Below are 27,986 nucleotides of genomic sequence, written 5' to 3'. Positions count from 1 at the left end.
CATGCTGATATTCAGTGTAACCACACTCTAGCTCATGCAGTATTGCTTAAGTATCAGCCTTCCAATCCTATGAAAAAAAAAGTCTAGACTTTTTCATCAATATCTTGTCTTGAAGCCAGAGTAAGTTAAAATGTTTGCTCTCAGAACATAAATAATAGTAATGGGTCTGTCTGCTGTTTAAAATGATAAAATTTATATTATTTTAATAACATGTATATAGCTAATAAACAACCAGCATGAGCCAATGAATAATTGGCTTTTAAATGAATATTGAACTCACTGCACTACACAATGTTTTTGTATTGCACCCACACACACACACACACAGAAATTTATTAAATTGCATACCTTCGTTGTCCTTTAAGGTAAAGTTGGGATTAGTTGGAATTCCTCCAGGTAAAGAAAAATAAAATCTTGGTCCATTTGCAAAGTCATCTTTATCCACAGCACTGATCGTCTGGATGATCTGTCATTACCCGAAAGGTAAAAAAAAAATCCTGTTGAGTCTCCATTATTCAACACATATCTCAATCTGATAATCAGACACTTGTTAACTCTAAAGATTTGTAAAGGGGCAAAAATGATAATGTCAATTAGATTCATTCACCAAAAGTCACCCTGAAATCCAATCACACAATGAATTCAGTTCACATTTGGCCTAATAATTCTTGTCTTAAAAAGTCTCTTTAACTAGAATATGCTAATTAGGCCATGTTTATCAGTCCCAACAGTTGTTTCAGGACATCTGGTTCATGAGGGAATCAGCCTTCCTCCGCTTCATTTCTTGTTTTCATCAGACAGAAATTGTAGTGATTCTACAGAGATATTAACAATACTTTTAGCTTTCACGGCCCTGAATGAGAGCAGCGTTTTCAATAAATATTAATAAACAATGCTGAAGGACATCAAGAACGATCAGCTTCAGCTCTTTTACCGCTGTGCGATTTAATTGGCAGTTCTGTTTTTGTTAGCAGCAATAAATGTAAAAGTTCCTGAACCGGGGGTTCAATTCCCACCTCCTCCCTGTGTGTATGGAGTTTGCATGTTCTCCCCTGTGCATCAGGCATTTTCCGGTTTCCTTTCCAAAGTGGTCTTTGCTGATGCTTATTAGCATCTCTAAATTGGCTGTTGTGTGTAAATAAGTGTGAGTGTGTGTGTGTAATTGAGCACTGTGTTAGGCTGACACCCCCACCACGGTGTCCCCCATCCTGTGCCCCAAGTCTCTTGGGATATGCTCCAGGGTCCACACAAGTGGTACATAAAATGGAAGGAAGTTCCAGAGCCTTATACTAGTGTTACTCAATTGTTCATAGAAAAAAACTTAAGCATAACAGCATCTACAGGTACTGTAGGAAAAAAGTAAGCATTTATGGGGTGTTTATAGAACTACTTCATGTTCATGTTTCATAAAATGTTATGACAAGTCATGGGTATTCATACAAATATTAGAAATAGTTTAATAATACTTAATAGCTAGAGAAAAAAAATACATGACTCAAATATTAAAGTGTCATTGCAATTCAATAGGCTTTCATAAAAGCCTTAAAAGCAGAAATACTGGCAAAGAAAATGTTATAATGCTATAATTTATAATTATGTAATTCATCCATCTTCAGCACCACCTTTATCCAGGGTCACAGTGAATCTGGACTGGAGCCTTGGTTATGACAGAGATTTCAGCTGGCTGAGACGTCAATCCAACACATTGTGTTGCCTATCTGTCTTCAGGATCAGGATCGAACCTGTGAGCCCTTGAGCTGCGAGGCAGAAATGTTACCAACTGCACCACCGATTATTCTGTGATTATTTTTGCTGTTCTAACATGATTTCATGTTTTGACTGCCTTCACAAGCTTTTTTTTTTTTTACTACCAGAATGTCCACATGCAAATAAATTGTCTACCACTAGCTCTAATAGAAGCTTTTCAATTGCAAAACTCATGTGCTGCTTATTTTGAGAGGTAGCCTGTAATATTTTCCATCTTAATTTTCTTAATATTTTCTTTATCTACACCAGGGATGTCCAATTCTATCCGGAAAGGGCCGGTTTGGGTGTAGGTTTTCATTCCAACCAACGAGAAACCACATATGAGTTTATTGAAAGCCAAGAGCAACTGAATAAACAGGTGGAATCAGGTTTGGCTCTTGCTTGATCGGAATGAAAACCTGCACACCTGCCTTTTGTCTATAAGATTGGACCTCCTTATCCAGCCTATACTACATTGTATCTTGTGCTGCTGGTCAGTGATTTATGTTAAATGCTATCCATGTACCAGGACTTAATTATTTATGTAAAACCACTCAGCTTCATTTGTCTAATAGAAAGAAACAAGTGAACATGACACCCATGGGTGAGGTCATGGTTAATCTATTACTGTAGATAAGGAAACCAGACACAGTATGCATTTTTGCTTTAGTAGCATTATATGCAGGATTGATTAGATTTTAAAGAAGTGTTGCAATTATGAATATTAAAAATCCATTTCAGCCCATCCTTTTTTTTCTTTCCATACCTTTTCTCTTTCATTCGTCACCCCATATACTCTCCCTGCCTTATTCTTCCATTTTCTCCTATTCATTATTCTTTTATTCATTTTCCAAGCTTGTGTCTCTCATTAAATCATTCTCCTTTACTCCTTCACTTTGTTCATGCTTTCCATCTTTGCACTATCAGCTGTTCTTGTATATCTGCAGTGCTCTTAAAGACAAAAAAACTGCCATGTGCATGGAGCTGAAGCAGTCATGTTTGACTGCACAGATCCTCACTCTGAATGAACGACGATTAGTGTGGCTTCAATCTTTCTCTGCTTCTTTCCTTCTATTTTTCTCTTTTGCTAGCTTCCCTCTGTGCTTTAGGTTAGCATATACACTCTGTATCAAACCTTTTATGGGGTGTACAAGAAATATAGAGAAAGACATCGTGAGACTTACCTGTCCGGCTCTTATGCTTTCACAAATGAGGATTTCGTTGTCTGTGTTGATTTCTGGCGGGTTGTCGTTTACATCCAGTACCTGAATTGTGACGGGGACATGACTCAAAAGACTTGGGTTATCTGCAAATGGATGAATAAATTAATTAATGAACAGAAACTAAATTATCATGATAACACAAGTTACATTTATCAAAGTCTATATACACAAGCTGTGCATATTGAGCTGTTTTGCGAATGGTAAATGTATGACCGTGGAAATAAATCCGCAATAACATCATGCCTTGTTATTTTTCAGACTCAAAAGTTCAATCTGTGACAAGGAAACGTACTTCTAAGGAATGCATAATATGCTAGCCTGTTAAAATACTCGGCAAGGTATTATGCAAATCTGCTTTACTGGAATAAAGTGTAAAACACACACACACACCATGACTAAAGCTATTGATGTACATATAAGTACCAATGCATGTCTGAACACAGCCGCTTTTACAGTATGTTGTATATAGCAGCTAGGAAAAATCATGGGATCATGATGAAAAGAAAGACTGTTCTGAATTGAAATCCTGTATTTTGCACCAATGGTAATTAAATGTGGGTGAAACAGTGACACAGTGGGAAGCACTGCCACCTCACACCTTCATGCTACCCTGCTACTCTGCTACTGATCTTCCATCTTCCTCCGACCTCCCAATAGCATGCTGGTAGATGAATTGGCTATGCTAAAATTGCTTCTAGGTGTGAATAAGTGTGTGTGTGTGTGTGTGTGTGTGTGTGTGTGCATGGTGCCCTCTGCGATAGACTGGAGTCTCATCAAGAGTGTATTCCCTCCTCACACTCAGTGTTCCTGGGACAGGCTATGAATATGTCAAAACCATGACTCATAAGTGGTTACTAAAGGTGAAGTGAGTTAGCAAGGATATTCAAATGTTCTTCTTGGTAAAAACTGTGATTAATGGCAATTGGTGTTGAAGATGAATTGGACAAAAATTCCATTATATGTCTACATACTGGTTTTACTGTATAGCATAGAGTTTGAAAGTGCCTTTTACTTTAAGGATACTTCTAGAACACTATCTAAGAAACTGTGAAGTAGCAGGGAGTCTGGAACCTCACTGATAAGTGGTGTGTTATTGGATGAGGTGAATTATTCATTTGGGATCATACAGCAGCTCCCTACTGTAACGTGCTCTTCCAAACTGGAAAGCAATACACGTGCTTTATTTAAAGGTGAGAATGATACATTTTTGTAGAAGTCATGATGGAGGGCACATGAAATATTTGATAAAAGAGTGCCCTGTGGTAAAACATAAATCTATAGAAAATCTTGCTGGTCTTCCCCCTTTGCTTCAATCTCACACAGCCTATTTCTCATTTTGTGGATATTTTTATGAACTTCTCCCCTTTTATTTGAACGATAAGGCTGATTTCATTTAACAACTCACAGAGCTCGAAACTGACGCTGAATATTTCCATTGTCATAGTTATGCTGAATCGGTGCTTACCCATCAGACCTTACATATATCCTTGTCATTTGTCAAGTTTTGTTTGTTGCTTTGCCTTCCATAGCTTTGCTCAGTGTAAATTTTGCAATTTTTTTGCTGCTATTTTTACACCTTGCACATTAAAAACTCTGCACTTGCATCGGTTGCCTCTGAGCATCCTTGACATTCACATGATGCATGTTCCTACTCGACATTAGATCTACATAAAGCCCACGGAAAAACATGGCATGATCATGCTGCTATTTAAGAAAAAAAAAAGGTGGTTGCCATGTCAACTGGTCAAACATACAGTAGCTTACAATATAGATTCTGTTGTCAATGAAGACAATATTAAACATTTGGGTTATATCTATGGCAACATCCTGTTCTTTCAGGCATAATGTTATAACCATCATTAAGAAACACTGCCATATTTTGATTGATCTACTGAATAAAACACAGAATTACTGGGGGCTACCTGATCCACTGCTACTATCAAGTGGTGTAAACAGTTCCTCTGTATAATTAAAATTATAAAATGATATTAAAAATATAATTCTCCTTCTATTACTTATCTCATATTTGGTGTCAAATATGACAGACTAGATGCTAATAATTTTGATGATATAAGATTCAGAGTCCATGCACATATGCAGAACGCCAAACATTACTAATTTTTATTTGATTATCTATATGTTTTTTTTTATGGCAGAGATTCTAATTATAATCAATTATAATAAATTGTATAATAATTTAATTCTAATTAGGATTCAAATCAGTAGAGGTGGAGAAAAGTCTAGCTCAAGGACACAAACAGTTTCAAATGAAATTTGCTTTACACTACTTGACCATGGCATTAACCGAGATTTATGCATGTGGGTGGTGGAAGATTTCCATAGCAACTAATGACACTGTGCCAACTGAAGATACAAGCATGGTTTTGCTTGGTCACTTTATCACCCACCCAGTGTGGACAGAGTCTGCCTGCAGATATAATGAACATGCTCACCTCAAATTTCCCATTCTAGCCACAGCAATTTTGTACTGGTGCTTTTTCAATGCCTGACAGCACCAGAATATCATTACCAGCGATTACACTTTGCTATTAGTGAATCATTAATACTGGGTGAAGGCTGGGGGAAAAGGTAATTGCTTAGATTAGATCTACAGCCGAAGAGCAGCGTAGATCGACTCATATTAGCCGAGAGAGCAGCCGGTGATTTGTATCGTCTGTTTGGGAATTGACCTGAGAATGATGTTGATTTTGTGTCCGTACCTTGTGTAATGCAAATACAGATATGTCTGCGCACACACACACACACACATACACACACTCCTACAGGGCCATGTTGAAGATATCCAAGCTTTCATGCTGTTCTTTACTCTTACACTTGACATTATAAAATAGATTAAGATCAGAGTTTGATATTCAGTGTAATTTCTAATAGGCCTGAATTTTCACAAACATTTATTTTTAAAAAACATGTGTGGGTTTCAGTGAAATCCCATTTCTACATGTCAAAATAAAAACAAACAAACAAACAAAAACCTTTACATTAACCACCAATCCCTAGAGGTAGTCCACTGGCAGAGTGAAACTTGTTGCATTCGATTGCATTCAGCTAGGAAGTCTGAATTCTTCACATGGTTGTTCAGGGGGAAAAATGAATGCCTCCATTAAAATGTGTTGTTAGAATGTGAAAGTTAGCTAATAAAACTCTTTATATTTTTTCAGACAACTGTATAGTCAATGTTATACAGTAGATTTTAACATGCTAATGTTTCTATGTTGATAGTGCTACAGGAAATACTGTTATAACTCCTTGAAAGAAGAGAAATATGTTATTTACTGAGGATGGTGCGAGCGTTCATATTGTCATATGCTGATCTTTGTTTTTTTCCTAGTCGGTGGTCAATCGAATGCAGCAATATAATGGGTCACTTAGAGGTGGTTACAGCATAAGTATAGAGAATGCAGTACAGTAAGTGTATTGTTGTTCCAACCTGTAAGCAAACTGTCCAGTCAGAATCAAATGTGGTACCCACCAGCCTCTTTTGCCATGACAGTGATGTTATGCCAGGCTACATCCTCTCTGTCCAGGAGGTGAGTGGTTCTAATGATTCCGCTGACGGGTTCAATATCAAAATATCCTTCACTTCCTTCTCTTTGCTCTATGGAATACCTATATATAGAGTCAAGAGAGAAAGAGATTCAAGTGAGAAAGACATTGAATATTGCATGAGTACATCTACTGTAGTTCACACCATCATCTGTAAAGCAGTGATTTTGTTGTAATCCCTGATATAAGCAGTACACAGACGTGTTTACTGGCCCAATGATTGAATGTCTGACCAATTGCCATTGCAAACAAGTGGTGGAAGTTTTACCACCTAATCCATCAAAATTCTATTTGTAGTCTTCATCAAAATGGCTTTCAGCTATCAGGATATGTGATTATTCGATGCAGAATTGAAGGGACCTCATTGCTCTGTTATTTCTGTTGAGTTATAAACACTACAACTGATATTTCTAAGGGATGCAAAAGACCCTAAAACAGAAAACATGTCACTACTGTTATTGGTTTTGTGAAGCGTTTAGCAATGCTGGCAGTATTGTTTAGCAACATGTAGTTGTGAGATGTTAAATATCTTTATCATTATCTCTGATCAGTATTTTACCTTCTTTCAATATTCCGATGTATTTTTTTCCCAAATTACATATGCAAGCCAAAGTAACCACAAAACATATGACCAATTTGTAAATCCTGATACTATTAGAGAGAGAGAGATAGAGGGAGAGAGAGACTCTTGATTCTAAAATATTGTTCATATCCTGTTTATTTCCAATCAATATTTGTGTTGACTAACAATTTTAGCTTAAACAATGATGCAATAATGCAGCATCACAATATTAGTAGTTACTGCATTAACTGCCTGGATGGGTATTGTAAATAACTTCAGTGTTAAATAAAATAAATGACAAAAAACACTGTAGCCATTATGCTTAGGAAAATCCCTGGTTATTACATGTTACAAACATGGAACTGATAAACATAGTATTGTTTAGGAAAACTGAACAAATCTTAAAATTCAAGTGTTATTGTGTTCAGCAATTGTATAATATATATTTTTGTACAGTTCAAAAGACCATGGACTCTGGTGGTCTTGCATGTAGTCACTGAAGTACACTTACAATATCAAGCACTGTTCAATATTCTGATGAATTAATTGATTGATTTCTGCATTTTGGAGGTGGTGTAAAGTCATATGCTTTTATTAACATGATTGATTGGCTTGATGGTAACAGGATAACATTATAATAACTAGTCAACAGGTGGCCAAGCTGTTACTAATGTTTGTGTCATTTTTGTGTAAAATGTGCTGTACACCAAAACACCAAAAAAATCTGAGCCTATAATCTTTGTCATTGTCACTGCACAGCTGGACCAAGACTGACAAGCTTTGTCTCAGTAAGAGATTTCAATGGAATGTGATTGTTTAGAAACCAGTTTGAGGAGGGTTTTCAGATTGCTTTCCATTGACATTACCACTGAGTATGTGTCTGTCCAGAGAAAATCACTATCAGAGAGGTAAAACTGATCCACTAAGGGATAGCATTAAAGTCGTGGTAGTGGAATCCTGTTCAGCATTGTCCTTATTAACCATTCAGGATTAGTTAAGGGCCTGGCGTCTGGGCCTGGCTATCGATCAGAATTATTATCTTTGAAGTGGTCATAAATTAGGGATCTAAAGTGAGAGGTTATTGGTTCATTTGTCATTAAGTTAATAGTCAGTAATAACAAACACATTCTTATTCATTTGTTAGAACATGCAAATTACATATGCATACAAAAGCACGTAGCTAGTGCTAGTTATTGATTTGCTCACTATTGTCATATCTTCATTTAAAAACAGATTTAGGATCTTAGAAACAGGAAAAGTAAATATAAAAAGTTACATGAGGAACCCCTCAAGGACTCGGGGATCACGCACTGGTGGAATATGTGTATGTGTATGACTATGAGCTGCCAAATTCTGCCCAGAACATGTGTAGAACAATACACTGGTTGTAGACTCATACAGTAAGCATGTGAAATAACCTCAACCATCCAAAGATGCTTAGAGGGAAGAGTTCCTTAGCATATGACATCAAAAGAAAGAGGTGGCCTGTCTTGTATTAAGCTGCTCTGCTCTCAGCATAACGTCTTAGCAACCCCATGGTGCTTGTCCAGGCAGTTGCTGTCCTGAAAGAACAGGCATGAGATTATTCATGCAGCTAGGAGTAAATTCTTGAGGCTGGACTGCTGGACTGAGCCACAATAAAACAGAACTAAATAAAATGCAAGCAGGCAAAAATCTTTTATAGCATAGTTCACCCACACATCATGCCACTGTTACTGCAAATGAAAAGAGGTAAGGGTCCAGATTGAGCCAAACAGTGTAGATGGGCCAAACAACTCTTGGAGGCCAATTTGGCTCATTTTAGGAATAACAGAAGGCTGGTATGGCTGTAACATGCACAAACTGCATATGTGTTCATACAAGTTAGCATATCACATGGTGACAGCTTTTCACTTGCCTAAATCAGGTTGGCACTTGACTGTGCAAAAGGTGATTATTGGCACTGCTCAGCTATTGCCTAGGGGTCTGAGATATCACACCCATGGTTTCCAGCAGCCTGTTCGAGGGTGCCAAACTCTGCATACCATCAGTCAGAGGATCTAATCTACTTGGCAGGAATCAGCATGTAACTGTCACTAGACACAACTGTGTGTAAAACCAGGACCTTGCGGACTATTGGGACCAGGATTATGCCACAGTGGCTGACAGCTATAGCTTGCAATATAAGCTCAGTAAGATCTGCCATTAATGGCTTTGCTGATGTATCTATGCCATTTGCCAGACAATTTGCCAAATGGCCCATGCATATTTGCTCACATAGAGTATGTGACTGGATTCTGCAATAGAGCACAGTATATTTTTGCATCTCACTGAGAGAGATATACCATAAGTGAATAAGGGTAATTTTTAATATTAGAGGCATTTTTCCCAGATTCCAGATTAAAAGAATAAGGTAAAAAAAAAAAGAAGTTTCATAACATTTAACTTTGGTGAGCCACTGACTTTGAGAACTCTGACTGCACTTACTACCATCATACTGTACATTAGAGATAAACAGAGAACGGTAGGGTCATAGTAGGACATAGTAAAGGCATTCATGGCAACTCACTAACTTCTCATTAAATTTAGCCTTTTTTACATTAAAGAGAGACTAAATAAGAAGGATGAGGTGATAAAGGTTAAATAAAGGCAGAATAGTGCCTCCATGCAAACACATTGCTATGAATATATTATAGTTTTAAAGCTTGCATAATATTATGATTACTTATGCATAGCATGTGGGAGGTTGCATCCATTATTTTTGATTTGAAGTCGACAGATAATGGTCTAAATCTGGAAACCAGCCACTTTACTGCACCTCTTCCCCTCCCAAAACCTTCACACCTTCACCACCCTATCACAAACATTAACAAAAGAGAAAGGTAAATTTGTTTGGAAAGAGCCAGAAGATGGGATGAAGGTGTGAAACATAAAATTAGTCAGACTGGCTAGGTGGTGGCAATGTAACGTTGTAGGATCTCAGAGCGACTCAGGCAGTGACGGTTGAATTAAGGCTGTGTAGAGACAGAGCAATAAGCAGAACTCCATGACAAGCCCTGAATCCAGACTCCGAGACCACCTGGGCATAAAATCTGAGATTCTGTCAAGATGGAATCAGCAAGTTTAAGCTAAGGATGAATATGTGCAGAGGTGGATTGAATCAGTTGTCCCATAGGAAAACTAGGCTTGGGAAAGCAACATCAAATTCATAATTCAACCCATAGTGTCAGGTCTCCCCTGGGATGTACAACCAAGGAAGACAAGCAAACACCCTGAATTGCATTCTGTGAGAAGCTCAACACTCATGTTTCCTTGTGTTAGACACATTCTGTGTACCCACATACCCCAGGACATAGCAGATTAATCACTTCTTTAGTTTGTTGATTCAGGCAAATCACCTGTACCACCTAGTTGGTCTTAAGACTGGCACATCATGACCATAAAGTTAACCCACATGAATTAAAGCAGAGCGAGGTGGAGCTCTATGACAGTGAGCCACAACCGACTCCCTCTGGAATTAGCTATTTTAACCTGCACAGGGCAAACATCCTCTGCAAATTGCATAGAGTCCTGTTTCTATGCAGTCAAATAATTAAATCTTTACATGCCACAATGGCTAGCCTGGTGATAACTCTGAAAATTACATTATTATGTACTGGAACCCATATTACCCATGTCTATAACCAAAACTGAAGCATTTTGATTTTTATCATCTTATGTTTATGCCATTGTACCTGGCAAGTTAATTGTCATAATAGAATATGTCATGTTTCGTATCTATTAACTGGATTTAATAAATCAAGAATGTTAATGGACTGAATATTACAATACCTCTTAATCTTAGTGCAAGAATAAAGACAAAATAAGACCAAGTAAGTGTGGAAAAATGGAAAGTATTTGCCCCAAAAATTACTTGGAAAGGAAGGCAAAACTAATCAAAAAAATATTGACTGATTGGTACCCCTTATGGCATGAGTTAGCCAGAAAGAGTCAAAATCCCATGACTGAGTGAATCAAGGATTGCTCATACTTTTTGTCCAGTCTTCCAGTTTTTATTTTCTAAGTTTTGTCCTAGTTTCTTTATCCATTCAAGTAACTTTTGTTTTTCTCAAAGTCTTTTGGGTCAACTCCAAACTGAATTCTTGAAACTAGCCTTTGGCTGTGATCAACTTCTTTAGATCTCCGATCCAGATTCAGACTTCATGGCTATTGATGACATCTTAATAATCTCCTTCCACCAAACTAAAGCATAGCAACTATACTACCTCCCAACTCTCTGCAATCGGGTGCAGTGAAAGGTAAGCACTTTATAGCCCAGTTCAGCATAATGCACATGTTAAAATTAATGTATCAGTGGTTCGCTCAGGTCATGAATTCCATGCGTTGCCATGAAATCTAGAATTTTATCATTTGGCAAAACTTCTGTAACTCATGATAAGAAAATATTACTGTCAAAGGCCACTAGAGTAATGACCTTCCAGAATTCTGATAATATTAATTAAATATTCCCTTTGAGTTACTGCTTTCTCTGAACTGGTTAGAATGAACACACAATCTTGTAATATCATCTTCAATAAATTGGACATATGCTCATTCTATATATAACCATTTTACCTTCTTACCTGATGGGGCTGTTCTTGCTGTCTGGATCCTGTGCTGTAACTGATCCAACTTCTGTGCCAATTTTTGCATTTTCATAGACATCCATGATATAGTAATCCATTGAAAAAACAGGTGGTTCATCCACATCCCCAACTGTTATCTTGAAAGTGGCATTATCCTTAAATGAACCCAGATGGGAGAAGCGAGGGTCAAGGTGTGTGTTCTCTGCTGCGATATGCAGGGTGTACTGTCTCTTCCTTTCATAGTTAAGTGGCTGAAAAGACAAAAGTGGAAAGTTGGTTCGTTGTTTTTTTCTAATCAGAAGCATCAGGGACTGTCAATCACAGATAAATTGCATTCATTGTGCTTTTATTACTAGACTCTTCAGTGCCGCTTAGTCACATATAAAAGTTCAGAATAAATTTTCACAAATTTTAGTAGTGGTAGTGGCATAAATCCTTGAGCTTTCACCTTTAGCAAGTTGTGTGTTTAGGCCAGAAATTCCTGATAAACTGTTATTGAAACAAATTTCTGTTTCAGTAATCCTGATTTATTTATTATTATAATTTTTTTTCTTTTTTAATGCTTATGCTGATACATGCCAATCACCTGTAGTTTAACATGTGCCTTCCCAGCTCATTTTCCTTCTCTTTCAAATCTTTGGTATGGCAGATTAGACATTGCTGCACCTCAGGTATCAAAGATATTCACACTTTCAACCTTTGCACTTTTCATACTGTAGGTTGTTGTTATGCTTTTCCTAATTGAATGAGATTCTTATTTGGATTACTTTGTTCCAATTCGTTAATATGAACTGTTTTAAGTTTCACAAAAAATGTTTTGTTTAAATGTGACAAAATGTGACAGTCTGTATGTGAATATGAAGTAACTAATACCAGCTATGATCAACATTCTTGTCTTCTTAAAAGTAAATGTGCACAAAAACAGGAGATCTCATAGGATATAGCTGATAGGACATTTTTTCAAACAAATTGCATTTTCATTAACGCTACATTCTCATATAAATGCCACCATGAATGATTTACAAATTATCATCCTATCTAGCTTGAAAAAACGAGACCTACTGTGTCTTTTGCACAAATAAATGGTTCTTTAAATGAAGATCCTCTGCTCAGCTACACAGTTCATTATATAAAAGAAGAGCTACTGCAAATGAACAAATGTATCAAGGTTTCTTTCTCTTCTTGAGGTCAGCATGTCTTTTGAAAAAAAAAAAAGGTGGTCTTGCAAACATGACTTCTAACCTCTTTTGACTGGTGGTATAATCAGACCAAGAGACTGAGATTGCTTCTTGGATGAACTCGATATTCTCTGCACTTAGGCAAGAACCCTGACCTTTGAGGTGATTCTAGGTATTGCATGAGACATCAGTGGCTCTATAATATCAGGCTTTATTCCCCACTTTACCCAAGAGACAAACACAATGAACGTTATAGGAGGCCAAAAACAAATATCATTTCTCTGCAAAATGTATTGATATTACATTAAACAACCTGATAACGCATTGAAAACAGTCGAAGACACAGCCGTGCAAAAAACACTAATCTTATTGATTGGTTTTGAATACTGTCTAAATTTTCTGCAACACTACAATATACTGAAACATGTTGATGGCTAGGTACCTTTTTCAGACTAATGATGCCCTCTCTTGTGTCTTTGTCTGTAGCTATTGAGAACACATTGGCTCCTTCCTGGTTAATAATACTGTATTTGATTTCAGCGTTGATGCCCACGTCTTCATCTTCAGCTTTGATCTTTCCCACTGGTTTCCCCACCTGGGCAGACTCAGGCACAAACACCTGGAAGCTTTCTGTAGACACAGAAGAAAAGATCATATATGCTCTCATACTACAGCTCTCATAGTACATAGTTGTTTTTTTATTTTTTTTTAATATCATTAGCACTGAAGGGCATATTCAAGAAAATAATTTATAATAATATAGAGTTGTGCTTCAGAATTTCAAGCACACTGACTGTTGTTTTAGAAGTGGGATGATGGGATTCCTGGTTTAGTGACACAGTAACTGTTATTTCATTCATATAAAATTATTGCATTATTCATAGCTCATAACTGTTATTTTGGCTTTATGAAGGCTGCTGAGACATCTGCTCTCCAATACATAATAATTAGTATTAGTACTTTAGAGTGCCGATGATCTAATTTGCAATGTTGTAATAAAATTGGATCCAGAAAAGAGACAGGAATACATGCATAACTGGTCCATAAGGAAAAAAAAAAAAATAGTTATTGGATAAGGAAATGTGTAATAGTAAGGGCATTGATATCTTATATTATATTAAGTCATGCTTGATTGGTTGATTTTTTAATATAAAAATCATGGCAAGAGTCACTGTGCATGTTAATGGGAATACAGGTTTACTTTATTAAAAGTGCACTCCAAATTAAAAAACAAAAAACTTAGAAAACAAAATCGAAAAACAGGCACAGGCCAGGAGATCTACAGACATGCGAAACTAGTCAAGCACAAGATTTAACATACAAATGCACAACAAAGCTAAGGCAGACCTGTTACCACTAAATAGCCTATATTCAAACATGACCAAGCTAATGGTTTTACATATTGTGTGTGTGTGTGTGTGTATGTTTGTATGAACTACAGCAATCTGTAATCATAGTTATTATGATATAAACTACAGTGTTATTAGAAGCAAGAAAAAATGGGGCCAGTGGCATTATACATCTTGAATAAAAATGGTCTGTTCTGTATTACTCACCCGGGGGAAATTTTGGAGGGTTATCATTGACGTCAGTAAGCGTGATATTAACCGTGGTGGAGCCGGAGAGTCCTCCCACCTGTCCTGCCATGTCTTTGGCCTGGATGACCACAGTATAGTGCTCTCTTGCTTCTCGATCCATGTCAGGCAATGCTGTTCTGATTACTCCTGGAAAGCACAGAGCTCAAGGTTAGGTGTCTCATTTCTTTATTTTGTTAAAAGTTTTATGCTGGTACAAGCAGCAAACTATTCTTATGTTTTGTTTCAACACCTGGCTTACATTTAAATATACAATATAAAAATACTAATATATATATATATATATATATTGAGAGAGAGTCATGAGAGTTATCTCTTATACCACCATATATACCATATAATAAAAAACAACCCTTTAATATATTCTGTTCTATTTTTTTATTCTCCAGTTTGTTGTCTGCTAAGGTCGGTCTTCCTCTACATTTCATTAAATTTAATATGACTGCTCAGCCTTGGAGAGTGAACACAACCTTCCACAATACTCATTCCTTCATCTATACCCTTACAGTGAAACACACACACACACACACACACACACACAGTCTCATATTTAATGAAAAGATATTTAGACTTAATACATTTTTATTCTACTTTTGTATAGTCACAAGTTTAGTTTTAAATATTTATACATTTACAACATATTCTAATAGCTTTTCAGGTCCTTTGCAATAACTAATTATGTTGTCAAACATATCTTATAACTTGCATACCGTAGGACCAAGCATTTAATATGTTCTGTATATTATTTCTCAATTTTTTTTTTTTTTACTAATGTTGGCCTTTATCTACATTTCCAGCCTTGAAGAGACAATATACCTTTTGCAATACTCATCTATCATACACATCCCAAGATGTTTAGAGCTTATTTGCATCAAAATAATGGTAGCTAAAGCCTTATATCTGTCTAGACTGGCTTCAGATTCCTTGATATCTTTAACATTTTTAGGATGTGAGTTAGCTCTATACATATTAACTAACATATAAATTAGCCTTCTGTGGCTTGGCATTTCAACCAGCAGTGAATTAAACCATATAATTGCCTGGGGAAGTAGATATGACTTCAGCTCTGCTCTCTGTATGTCTGTATGACCAGAAATAAAATGTATTACTTTGTTCCTAATGAACTATTAGCTATTTGATTTTGCTCAATTCCACAGGATAAATTTACTACATCTAGACAATAAAGCCATGATGGCTGAGCTTTCTGATCTTTTTTGAGGCAGTAATTTGATTAAGAAAAATGAGCTCCAGTTACAAATTGAAATTGAATACACTAGATTAATAACTGCTCCATAAGACGAACTTTACATATTGCAGGAACCTATGTATAACATAACATCGGAAGAACATGTAGTAGACTTGATGCTTTGGGTCAGAGTTTATCGGTCTGCTCATAGGCTAGATAAACCTTAAAGTTCCTTTTTTTTGTATTTAAGCATACATGATTTGCTTACAAATTTGCTATCATAAATAGCTTTGCGATAAATACAAAATGTTGTTGATCTTTCGGCTGCTCCCTGCTTGTGAGGGGTCGCCACAGCAGACCAACTGGTCCACACAACAACTTGGCACAGGTTTTACACCGGATGCCCTTCCTGACGCAACCCTCCCATTTTTATCTGGGCCTGGGACCGACACTCTATCCAGTGGCTGGGGTGCGATAAATACAAAATATTTCTGTTAAATTTATGTAACTGCCATGTGCAATCATGTACATTTATTTGATTGGCTTCATATATCTTTGGAGATTAAATACATATGTATAATATTGGTTATAAACCTGCTACAAATGGTGCCAAATTTTGGAATCTTGTTAGAGGAAATCATGATTTAAAGTTTCTGATAAACCACTTCTATTGTCTGTGGTATTTACCACAATAAAATGGGTAGTAAAATATTTTTTTCCCTGTAGTTCCTTTTAGCAGTGATCTTAGTTTGTTATTCCCACTACAAACTCTTTTTCTCATTTACCCTTCAGGCAAGAAATAAGGCCAAGGGTGGAACTTTAGATGTGGCAATCTTTGAACTCCTTTTCGGAATAAAACACAGTCTACTTTTCGAACAGTACTTTCCAAGGCCACAAATCTCCATTTCTGTGCTCCGTGTTTGATTTCATTATTATTTAGTCTGAAAGATGTCTATTCATGAAAAATGACAAGAACAATACCTCTTTGTGAGATAGATGTGTTATCATAAAACCCTCCCTTGATTTATCTTGCTGGAGCACAGTAGGAAGTTTTACGTGCCTCGGGGTGCTTTTATGGAGGGTATTGACTGTACACACATACACATCTGTGAGCGCACACAGTCATTCTGTAGCGAATTTCCACCATCTGATACTTGGCAGTTTAGCTGTTATTCAGTAAATACAACAGCACTAAGCAGACAAAACAGCAAACATTATATTGACTCATAACTCACTGCCTGTTTTTTCTGTTTAACACATTTGCACATGGAAATAACATTTCTAATTCACCATTAATCTGTGTGTGTGTGTGTGTGTTTAGTGTACAAATGATCACTCCCACAGCAGTGTATACTGTGCAGTCAAGATGTCCACATGGACTTCTTGGATATTAATGATGAATGCCAATGTATGCTGATGTATGATGTAAGATGCATGCATTTTGTATGTAAGATGGATTATTCTGCCACTTGTTCGATATGGAGAAACAAAAGAAATAAAAAAAATACCAAAATGTTTGGCCCCTTTAAAAAAAAAAAAAGGAGCAATGTATATCGAGCTGAGATCCTTGAACATCTATGAAGCTTTACATTTTCCCTGTGACCGTTTAGGTTTACATCGCTAGGGAAAGCGGTAGCTCAGTGGTTAAGTGGATGTTGGTCTACTGGTTGGAAGCTTGAGAGCTCAAATCCCATCGCTGTCACTGGTGGGCCTTAGAGCAAGGCCCTTAAATCTTTTTTTCTACTAGTTCGCCCCATGTCTGTGTGGATTTTCTCTGGTTTCCTTCCAACTTGCAGACATGCCAGTTGGTGGATGGGCTATTTGAAACTTGCCTCTAGGTTTGAAATGCCTCTAGGTATGATCTGCCATGTGATTCACTGGTGTCCTTTCTAGAGTGTATTCTTGCATTGGCCCAATAATGTATAAGCCATACGCAATGTTCTGGAATTTCTGGAACCCAACACTTAAACTTCTGGTCCAATTATAAGCCTGCAAGTGTATGTCTACAGAGCATATTGGTACACAACATCTATAAATATTTGTCAAGTAAGCATTCTATCATATGATGCAGAACAATAGCTAATTACATATTATGAAATCTGTGAAGAAATGTCCTTATACTTGTTTATTAAAACATTCATTGAATGTTTTGTCAAAATTTCATTGAACAATATAGCTACAATTTTTGTGTTATCTACAGTAGGCTGCAAACCACCAGAATGTTGTAGCATCTGCTTAAATAATGTAGTAGTAGTCAGTGTGTGCTCTTCGAACACCAACCATTTGATAGTTACAAGTGGAGTCAAGCATTGTTGACCGGCAGGCTCAGCTTACAACTACGATTTATAAACACAAAAAACCATACAGTTAGATGTTAGTTTACATCCGAAAGACACATTGTTTATTTTACTCAGCTCGCTCTCTTGTACTTTGAATGTTGGTATCTGACTGCTAAAATAATGCTAATGATGTTGTAGAACCAGATATAGGTAATACAAAATACATTTATACAAATTTAATCAAGCCAGGGAGATGTGGATGGAGTGTGGTGGATATTAAAATAATGAAACCATAAGAAAATGTACAAGTTCTAACATTCAGAATTATTCATCTAAATTTGCAAGCATTGGTTGTGACAGGGATTTCTGTGGGACATCCCAGCTCTGTTGCCTTGGTTTAAACTGAACTCCTCAATGATTTCTATGTGATTTAGAAAAGAACATGACAGATGGGGCTGTGGAATGGGGTAAGCTTGTCTTAGGGCAATTAGAACATTAGAACTGGATCAAGCTTTGAGTGACTGCAACCACATTAGTCACATTTGGTGTGATGGAGGTTATCAGTCACCTGCCACAAAGGGAATGTCCTGTCTAAGCGGGTCAGCAGAGAGAATGATGAAACAGTTTATTATCCAAGGGCAGTGAGGAATCATCAGCTGAAAGACAGTGAGGAATCATCAGCTGAAGGACAGTGAGGAATCCTCGGAGCACCAATAATATGATTGTGTATAGACAAGTTTTATCACATGGGAAAGTCTTTAGGACAGAGGCATTTTATGGTTTCCTAGTAACTTGGTAAGCTTCTTTTCAGTTACTGTATTAACTGAAAGTGAGCAACAGAAGTTTATAGCTCTTATAACATACGTGATAAAAGCAACCCACCTGAAAGATGCTTCATAACATAAAATGTAAATGAATAAAATAATAAATGAAGTGTTGTGTAATTATGTGGTTAAATTGAGAAATTAGAAAAGTTTCAAAAAGATTATTTTTTTTCTTGGAACAATCTTGATCTCATTTTTACACACTTGTAATACACCACATATGTATGCTATACAGGGTATTAGCACTGACTATGAGTCATTTATACATAAATTTAACAGATGAAAGTGCACCTGCCATTAATAAAGCATTCCTTTAGAGAATAATATGTGTGTCAGAGATTTAATTTACTCTTAGTGTTCCACTCTTGCTACTGACGCAGAAGAAAAAGATTTTTGCCTAAATAAGGTGTAGTAATGTGTGAATAATATTGTCTATATACATTTCATTGTCCATAGTTTGTCGCTAATAAATCAAATAGCTGGTATTACCTTTATCTCTTCCACAAATGGGTGTCTAGCTAAAATCCACTTCACATCCTTAATGCCTTAACTCTACTTTACCAGGGCCATTATTTCTTCTCTCTCTCCTACTTCTGAGAGATATTATCCCAACTGCAACATTACTTAACCTGTGCTCCTAAGGCAACAAAGAAGCCTGGCAGACAGCCATCCATTCCATTAGAACAACACAAAAGACTAATGACCTGACCTTTCTCTTTTTTTATTTATTTATTTATTTATTTTTATTCTTTAGCCAAGAAGAAGAGTCTACCCTATATCATTGCTTTGGCTTTTTTGGAGTGCTTCAAGAGACTAAAATAAACTTAGAAACTAAATAATTGCTGAAAACCTCTATTTTTTATTGTTAGAAAGCAGAGTGGTGTGGCAGTGATGGTGTTTTGTGTGAAAATTGCTTTATTTGGGCATCAACCTATCCTCATGCAAAAGTGCTGGCAATAATTGGCACACGATGTTAAGCGAGATGACATTATGACTTACAGAAGTGTTTATTTTTGTACTTAGGTTAGTGGCTAATGAAGATCAGCATCATCCTGGAGGTGCCAACAACCTAAGGCAGGCTTTTTAAGCATCATTAGTGCTCCATAAGGTGCTTGTTGCAGATACAGGTCTTTGGTGTGCATTTGGAAACAGCAAGAGACCAAGCTGTTTGGACAGCTAAGAGAATTCCACCACCTGTGATGATGAAGGGGGGTCAAACTCTGTTTACAGCTTGAATGTAAGGTGCAATGCAGAATGTGACCATTGTCATAACACAGTACAATGAAGCTCATCCGTTTCTAACACCACAGGCAAGCTGCTTTTATTTAATGATGACCAGGATGAAGCAGAACTGAAGAAGAATAAAATAATGAGTTAGAATAAGCATGGTGACATGAAGACAAGCCTGCATTCTTGAACAGATGGAAGGACCTCAGGTCAAGTCTATACATGATAAGTCTAGTCTATATATATAGAAAAGAGATTGATCAGGCACTTGGGTATCCTTCTTACACATAGACAGATTTCAGGCTGGTGGAATGGTGCTATTATGGATAATTCCAGGTTTGATAGCAAACACTGACAAATTATTGCATTAATGCATAATGAACGTTGTTTATAACATTTTAGTAGCTTTTTGCTGCTATGGGGAGAAACAGGAACCAATCAGAACCATGAATTTTCCCATTGAAAGCTGCTAGCCAGCTAAGCTGAGCTTAGACACACTAAGGAGACAACTGATGAAGTACTGGAGGTTTACTGCAGGAGGAAAATGGTTTCATAAGATTTCATAAGGTTGTGGTTTCATAAGATTAAATCTACTTTCCTGCTATTACTAGCGTGTTAGTTTCAGTGGAACTCTCGTAAGGATAGGCATCTTTTATTAATATAGCAAGATAGGCTTAAGGTAGATCATGCCTTAATGGATTAAATAACAAATTCATGCCACTGACTCTTCCACAAGTCTAGCATCAATCTAAGATGTTACACATCTTAATTCTACTGCACGGGTGTGCTGTGGTTTTATTAAGTACTTTTTTTGGAATTAAGCTCACAAACCTTATTATAACCTCAACAGAGATCAGCACATACAAATATACCTGTACATTCAATAAAATTGGTCATCAATTTCACATTAAGGGTTATCAGCTCTGAAGAGACATCATGAACAGAACATTTCTGTTTCTTATTTCTGGTCTGAGAATAACAGGCTCCAGTTTTGTATAGGAAATAATGCAGTTAATTCTACACAACCATTGTGAAGGAAGCAGTGTGTTTGACCCATGGTGAGCCTAGCTGAGATAGACTGTTAGCCTTTTGTTCACCCCTCTCCATGTCATGGAGTAGGTGATGGTATCGGTTCCTCCTTCAGTCTCCATTACAGGCTGTGCATTTGTAAAAGATCTGTAAGAATGTCCTGGGCACACAAAGGATATTACGGATGATTATATCTACCTCTGATGATTCTTATTGCTGGGCTGTGATAATTAAACCTAGATAGGCCCAGTTGGTCTTGAACACCAGTTTCAAACACTCTCTCGGTCTCAATTATGCTTTATATGGCATTAATGCTCAGTGATAATGCCACAGGTTTGGGTGAAGTACAGCTTTTAGTAGCTACTTTTCCCATGTAGCTTTACAATATAGTAAAATGCTGACCCGGCAGAACAGAAGACATTTATGTACATTTTTAATTCAAGTTAATAGAAGAGGAGTGGTGTTTAAACACACAGCTAACATGCTTGGTAACAATTCATTTACATTCAGAATGAATTTATTGCATGTAAACATAGACAGTTAAACATATTACTTTAGATCTTTATAGCAGAAGACAATCAGCTGAAATATGTGAACTTTTAATGTGCTCCACAATGCCACCTCATAAAATTCTGCCCTGGGAAATAGTTTAAGAACATCCACATTATAATACTAGTAGAAAGCATCTCATCTGTCAGATCGTAAAGCAGGCAGAGATGAGTGTTTTCGAGTGAATAGGCACACAGAGCTTTACAGAAAATAAAGAAACCCCAGAGGCAAAATCCTAACGGGCAAATAACAAAATTACAGGCTGCCACAGATCACACTACCAGTCATCCAAAATATAAGTTATAAATGGCCAGAGAGCTTACAACAGTTATCCAAAATGCACTGACCAACTGTAGATGCTTTCTTCACTTTGTCTTTCATTTCTGTATATGTAGGGATGACGACTGCTAAAAAAATACCCGACTGCCAATTATTTGTTAAATAAAAGTGCTCAGAATCATTTAGTGAAACGTGAGAGATTCCTTTCTTAATGTCTCATCAAGTGTACTTGAGTGAAATCTTTTTGTACTTGTGCTTCTTTTACCATAAAGTGATAATGTGATGATAAGTCATGATATGAAGCTTGAGCTGTAAATAATGTTCATCAAATAATGTGCACTAATTCATCCTTTCTGGGACTCTGTGTCCTGTGTGAGGCTGAGAGCTCTTAAAACCCCTTAATCAGCAGTGAAATTAGCCTATTTTGTTCTGTGTTTAAGTGTTTGTGAAAGAATTAGTGGAAGAACAACAGAGGCTGTATGAACTAATAATGGTTGAGACTAAGATACTTTGTGATTTTTTTCGTTGTGTGTGTGAAACTCAATTGAGAAATTTCTTTATTATCTGAATCCTCTTGTAAGTAATGAATAAGACCCAGTCTGGCTTTTAATGTAGCCTGTCTGGGGTGACATATGAGGACATGCTGGAGCTCTGCTAAATCAGTTTGACATTAACAAACCCTGCTTATAATGAACACCCTTATACAATTCATGCAAAGTGATTCATATCACACTGTCTAGTTAGTCAGTGAAGCGCCTTTAGTATTGCAAAAGAATGAATCTCATTTATATGACATCGTTTGTTACAAAAAGTCTTGTTTTTGTTCCGATACAAATGTTATGTGATTCGACAAGTATTTGAAGTTGTGAGTGAATGTCAGTAGGACAATTAGAATAAACTCAAAAGCACTAATGAAAACTCCCAGTCAATTATAGCATGCAGCACCAACACGAGAAATTAAAACTATCAAATACAAGCTTCAATATATCAAAAAATTAAACAAGTAGTGATATTAGAGCTCAGTGTATCTTACACTGCTGTTTATGGCCAGCTTTATAGCCTCTAAACAATCATAACCAGGCTAAATTAAATTGTACATTATTGATAGCCTACTGAAATCTAGCCTTAAATGACAGTGTATTCTTTCTGGTAATGCTTTATTTCCTGAGTAGATATGTTAGTGTAATGACCATTCTTGTTTTGCAACAAACTTGTTCCCTTATTGTTACTGTATAATTAAAAAAGGGTTCATCATGGGAACTTAATGGGGGAAAAAAGTCAGCTTTTTCTCTCTCACCCCCCGATGTGCACACACACACACACACACACACACACACACTACACTCACGCTCACTCAGTCACTCGCTCAGTTAATGGGGGCGTGTATGAAGATAATTTTATTCATCATCTATTCTAGTATTCTCTGGCATCTTGAGACAATGAACCCTATTAGCTTCTTCAGACAATCAGGCAACACCCTCTGTCAGTCATTGCTTTATGTCAGGAGTACATGAAGGAGGTACAGTGTGCCATTTTTGTTACATATAAACACAGGCACATCCTTCTGGTTTATGCAATGAAGGAAGACGAATATAAATAGCTTTTATGAATCATTATTGACTGATTTAACTGCTTTATTAGTAGGCTTTTAAAATTGCATTTAGATTCTATCTTTATAAGTGTTGTTTGTCTCTTCATGTGATATGTTCTGCACATAGTAAGCAAATGCTCCATGTTTATTAAGAAAAATGTACTTTGCATCTCCATAAACTCATAATCATTCATTATCCAAATCTAAGAGTACATATAGAAATAGAGCTCAACATTCATAAAATCTGTAATTAGGAATTTAAATATTGATATTATGTGTTTGTAATTAGTAATCATTATAAACCCAAAGTTTGAATTATGAATATCATTGAGAGGCAGCATGGCTTTATATTACACCATCATAGTATAAAGATGATACATTGCATGTATTCTTTGCAGACATAGCGAGGTAAATATCAATAGTTTATACCAACAGACCTAATTTCATTAACATGACATGATTAACCTATGACTAATTTTTAATAAATGAATCAGAAGCTGATTCCCAAATGTCACTTTAGTGGCCATATAATTCACTGCATAGAGTTCAGATACACCAAGCAATGAATTTAAATAAAGAACATTTAGGAGTCAGCCAAAGAAGAAAATAAAGTGCTGATAATTGCACTCTATTTTGATTTTTTTTTTTTTTTGCAAGCAGAACCTGGCATATAAATCCAGGTTACAGGATTATGTTTTGGAAACAGTGCTGAATATTTCACATCCCCAAAATGGCTCTTTTTGATTTTAGCCAGCTGGTGACAAACCATAAAATTCAGATTTTGTTGGTAAAAATCCAAAATGACTCCAAACTGTACCCAAATATTCATAAAAGCCTTGATCCTGTAGTGTTTTTTAATGTCCTTGCTTGCCTATATCATTTTATGGCCATTGCATTAGTTTAGATACTCAAGTTGGGTTCATTAGCTAGCCTTTAAAGTGCTGCAGGGATCAAGTCAAGTCAATACCAAATTCCCAAATTACATTGTGCTGGGTACATGAGACATGGTTCTCAGAGCAGTTACCATAGTGATTTCATTCTACCCAAATCCCAACACCTTACCTTGCTCTATATTATGTCCAGGAAGCTCCAACAGCAATGTCTTACACTTGCAATTCACACAATACCATAAGAAATATGCAGAGGTTAATATAAAGGTCTATCTATCTATCTATCTATCTATCTATCTATCTATCTATCTATCTATCTATCTATCTATCTATCTATCTATCTATCTATCTATCTATCTATCTATCTATCTATCTATCTGTCACATGTGTATCACATCTTATTGGCTCAATGATTAGAACAATCAATACATATGTGCTACAAAATTATCAAGATTTTACTAGCTCTATGTGAGAGTTAGAACCATGGCAAAATAAAGACAATAGCATCTTAGCAATAACTTTTGCAATAACTTTTGCAATAACCTTTGAAATCAACTGTGGATTAAGTTTCCCCTTTGCAAAAGAGGTGAAGCTCATTATATACATGACCACACTTTTATTATTAAAAATAAATACTTAATTTTTAAAAAAAATATTTCTAATAATAGTTGTCTAATTGTTATTTCTTATAAACGTATTTGAGGATAATGGGCAGTAACTAGTACACATAATCAATAGCTAAAGTATAACATAGTTTTCAAACTCTACTGATCATAGTAAAGCCAGTTATTCTCTTGAATTTCAAATGCTTTTCTGCTTAGTTTATCTGTGAGCATCATTTGTATGCACAGAAAATATATTCACCCTATGCAAAGTAGTGACTGTGTCTTTAGACAAAAATGTCACAAGCTAAGCCCCACAGGTTCCTAGATCAAAATTATGAGATGACAAGCTTGTGTAGAACAGGATATTGTTGCATGTTCTCCTGTCAGTCTTGCTTTCTCAGTGACACGATTCATCGCTAAGGGACTGTCATGTCAGAAAAATAAATCCACCTTCAACCCTTACACAAGCAGGTGACAGTTAACAGGATTCCTCTTTCCTGACTGCTTGAACGATCATTTTCAGGTTGAGTCTGAGAATTTTACAAGATCTAATATTTAATGTGTTTTATTGTGTTTTTTGCTTAAACAAAACTAGAAAAGAGAAAGGTTTCTCATAAGCTGTCCTCTCAGGGCCAAAATTTGGGTTTGTGGGGTTGGTTTTAAAGGTTAGAGTTAGGGCTAGATGTCATGCACATCAAATCAGGTTGATGGATGCCTTCAAGTTGAGCTTTTTTGTGTGTTTTTGTTTTGAACAGGTCCTTGTGGCACTGTGGCCCAAATAAGCTGAAAATAAACCATTGTGGATATTGCAAGTCTCCTTTTAAATTTGTTTGTCTTTCTGTTGGAATATCTGTGACAACAGCTTGACATGCGAGTATACGAGTAAATGTGCTTGTCTGTGATAGAGAGAGAGAGAGAAAGAGAGAAAGAGCAAGAGAATATGTCTCATGGCTGCACAGGTTCAGGATGAATCCTGCACTGACACTGCCACCTCCTTTTTCAAAAGAATTTCATTATAGTGACTGATGTAAGTGCACTTTTAGACAGCGAAGAAAAACAGCACATAGAAAGTATACAGAGACTCACATGTGCTGTCTTTGAGAACAATTGAAAAGGTCATATTTTAAGCTAAATTAATTCAGGTCTTTTGATTAGATCAGTATTAGTGCTTCCTGTGGCATGATTAACTTGACCTAATAAATCACAACAATGTCTCTCTGTGTGTGAGAGTGGGTCAAATGAAAACCTTCAAACTGCAACATCAATTCTAAATTTTTTTTTTTTCAATAGAAACCTGAAAACTTTTTAAATGCTGAAATATTTGCACCAAACAAAATGGAGATTATCGAGAAAAAATGCAAAAGTTCTGTGCAAAAAAAAAAAAAGATTCACATACTAATTTGCAGCAGCAAATTTAAATCTCCATTATGCCATTTAAATAAGTAATTTTTTAAAGAAATACATTTATTTTTTAATGTTCTTAGTCTAAGAATTTACAATGTTTTTGAAATAGGGCTAATTTCCCTTTTCCTCAGCAATCGTGAAAAGTAATCACAACATGCCGCAATATGGAGAGTGTGATAAAGCCAAACACTGTGAAAAACACCACTAATGATCTTAAATGTTTCACACATTTAAACATTTTTAAAACTTATTTTTTAACCAGTGCCATTTCATCTGCTGAATGTGAAATGAAACTGAAATGTGGAGAACCAATCAATCTCCAAAGTCTTAACGAATTCTGGTATAGTTAAAGGATAACACACAGCAGACTGTGTGAATATATAAAAATAATTAACACATCACATATTTTAATGGCATATAATTAGATTAACTATAATCTTCTAAACACCTTCTGACTGATAAGATTCAATAATCCAGCTGCACTGTGATATAAAAAAGTTTTTAATTAGCGAATCTACTATGTAAGAGGATTTCAGCACCTTGGACAGCAGCACGTGTAGTTAGTAATATTACAGGTACATGAGTCTCAGGAGGTTTTATAGTTCAGCGTTGCTGTAGGCAGGCAGCTCTTTCAGTTTCATGGACAGTGGCACCAACACAAAACCAATGTAGTGTAAAATTCCTTCTCTGTGAGCAATCATGCACAGATGATTCATTTGATTACCAATTTCGAGTGTTGTCACCTACACACAGCGAGGCAAATGTAACATTCTTCTGTGGGACAATTTGGATGCAAAACTAACTAACTATCTAAATAAATAAATAAATAAATGGAAATTGATAGAGTATTGATTCTGTATGAATAGCTCTTGAATTCATGCACATAGCTTATGAAATACACACACACACACAGACACACACACGTAAGAGTATACATAGAGAGAGACAGAGAGTTTCGAGTACCTTTGTTTGTTTCTTGTCCCGTCCCCCCCACATTGCTTTATATTATATTGCTCAATAGCACTTAACATACACTTGTAAAAATCTGACCTTGCTGTATGAATTCTCTGAACATCCTACTTTTTGAAGTTTCAGAAACATTTGCTTGGACTCCATACATTCCTTTCTCATTTTTATAATCAAAGAGTAATTATTTTGCATTTTTGTCATGTACAGAGGTTATAAGATAATAATCTATGGTGTTTGGAAATGCAAAACGGGCCACAAGGACAGCATACTGAAAACCTTGGGGGAAATCCAAATTTGCTAAGTTCTAGTGCAGCACACACGTGAAGCCTGTTATTTCTTCAACAGTAAAACTGAATATCTGAAAATATTTTCAAACATGACAGCAACAGAAAAACAATGAAAATAAATATTAATGGAGAATCTCTTACCTGTTTGTGGGTCTACAGAGAAGTAAGGCTGCCCATGCAAAATGCTGTACACCACACGAGCACTGTTTCCATAGGTGGGGTCATCAGCATCTGTTGCTGTCACCTGGAATACTGATGTACCTGCAGAGAAAGAACACTGTAAGCAATGCCTGAGATTCATATGCAGTAAGATGTTTGCTATAAGAAAAATGTACTGTCATGCTGTCCTTTCTAGAGAGATAAACCTTTCTTTCTAGATTTAGCTTTAGAACCAA

General features: G+C 36.2%; 1 protein-coding gene across 1 annotated transcript in view; it reads right to left on the bottom strand.

Moving 5' to 3' along the window:
- Positions 1-27,986, bottom strand: part of LOC131364173 (cadherin-18) — a 79,519-nt gene that overhangs the window by 17,352 nt on the left and 34,181 nt on the right. Inside the window, exons 4-10 of the mRNA XM_058407298.1 lie at positions 27,733-27,852; positions 14,434-14,601; positions 13,320-13,507; positions 11,697-11,950; positions 6,460-6,596; positions 2,931-3,052; positions 349-466 (exon numbers count right to left, since the gene is read on the bottom strand). Coding sequence (XP_058263281.1) covers positions 349-466; positions 2,931-3,052; positions 6,460-6,596; positions 11,697-11,950; positions 13,320-13,507; positions 14,434-14,601; positions 27,733-27,852 — 1,107 coding nt within the window. The remainder of the gene's footprint in view (positions 1-348; positions 467-2,930; positions 3,053-6,459; positions 6,597-11,696; positions 11,951-13,319; positions 13,508-14,433; positions 14,602-27,732; positions 27,853-27,986) is intronic.

The sequence above is a fragment of the Hemibagrus wyckioides genome, linkage group LG13 (genome assembly GCF_019097595.1).
Source record: "Hemibagrus wyckioides isolate EC202008001 linkage group LG13, SWU_Hwy_1.0, whole genome shotgun sequence".
Lineage (NCBI taxonomy): Eukaryota > Metazoa > Chordata > Actinopteri > Siluriformes > Bagridae > Hemibagrus > Hemibagrus wyckioides.
The sequence above is the reverse complement of the archived record's forward strand: the minus strand, read 5'-3'. Positions and strand labels throughout refer to the sequence as shown.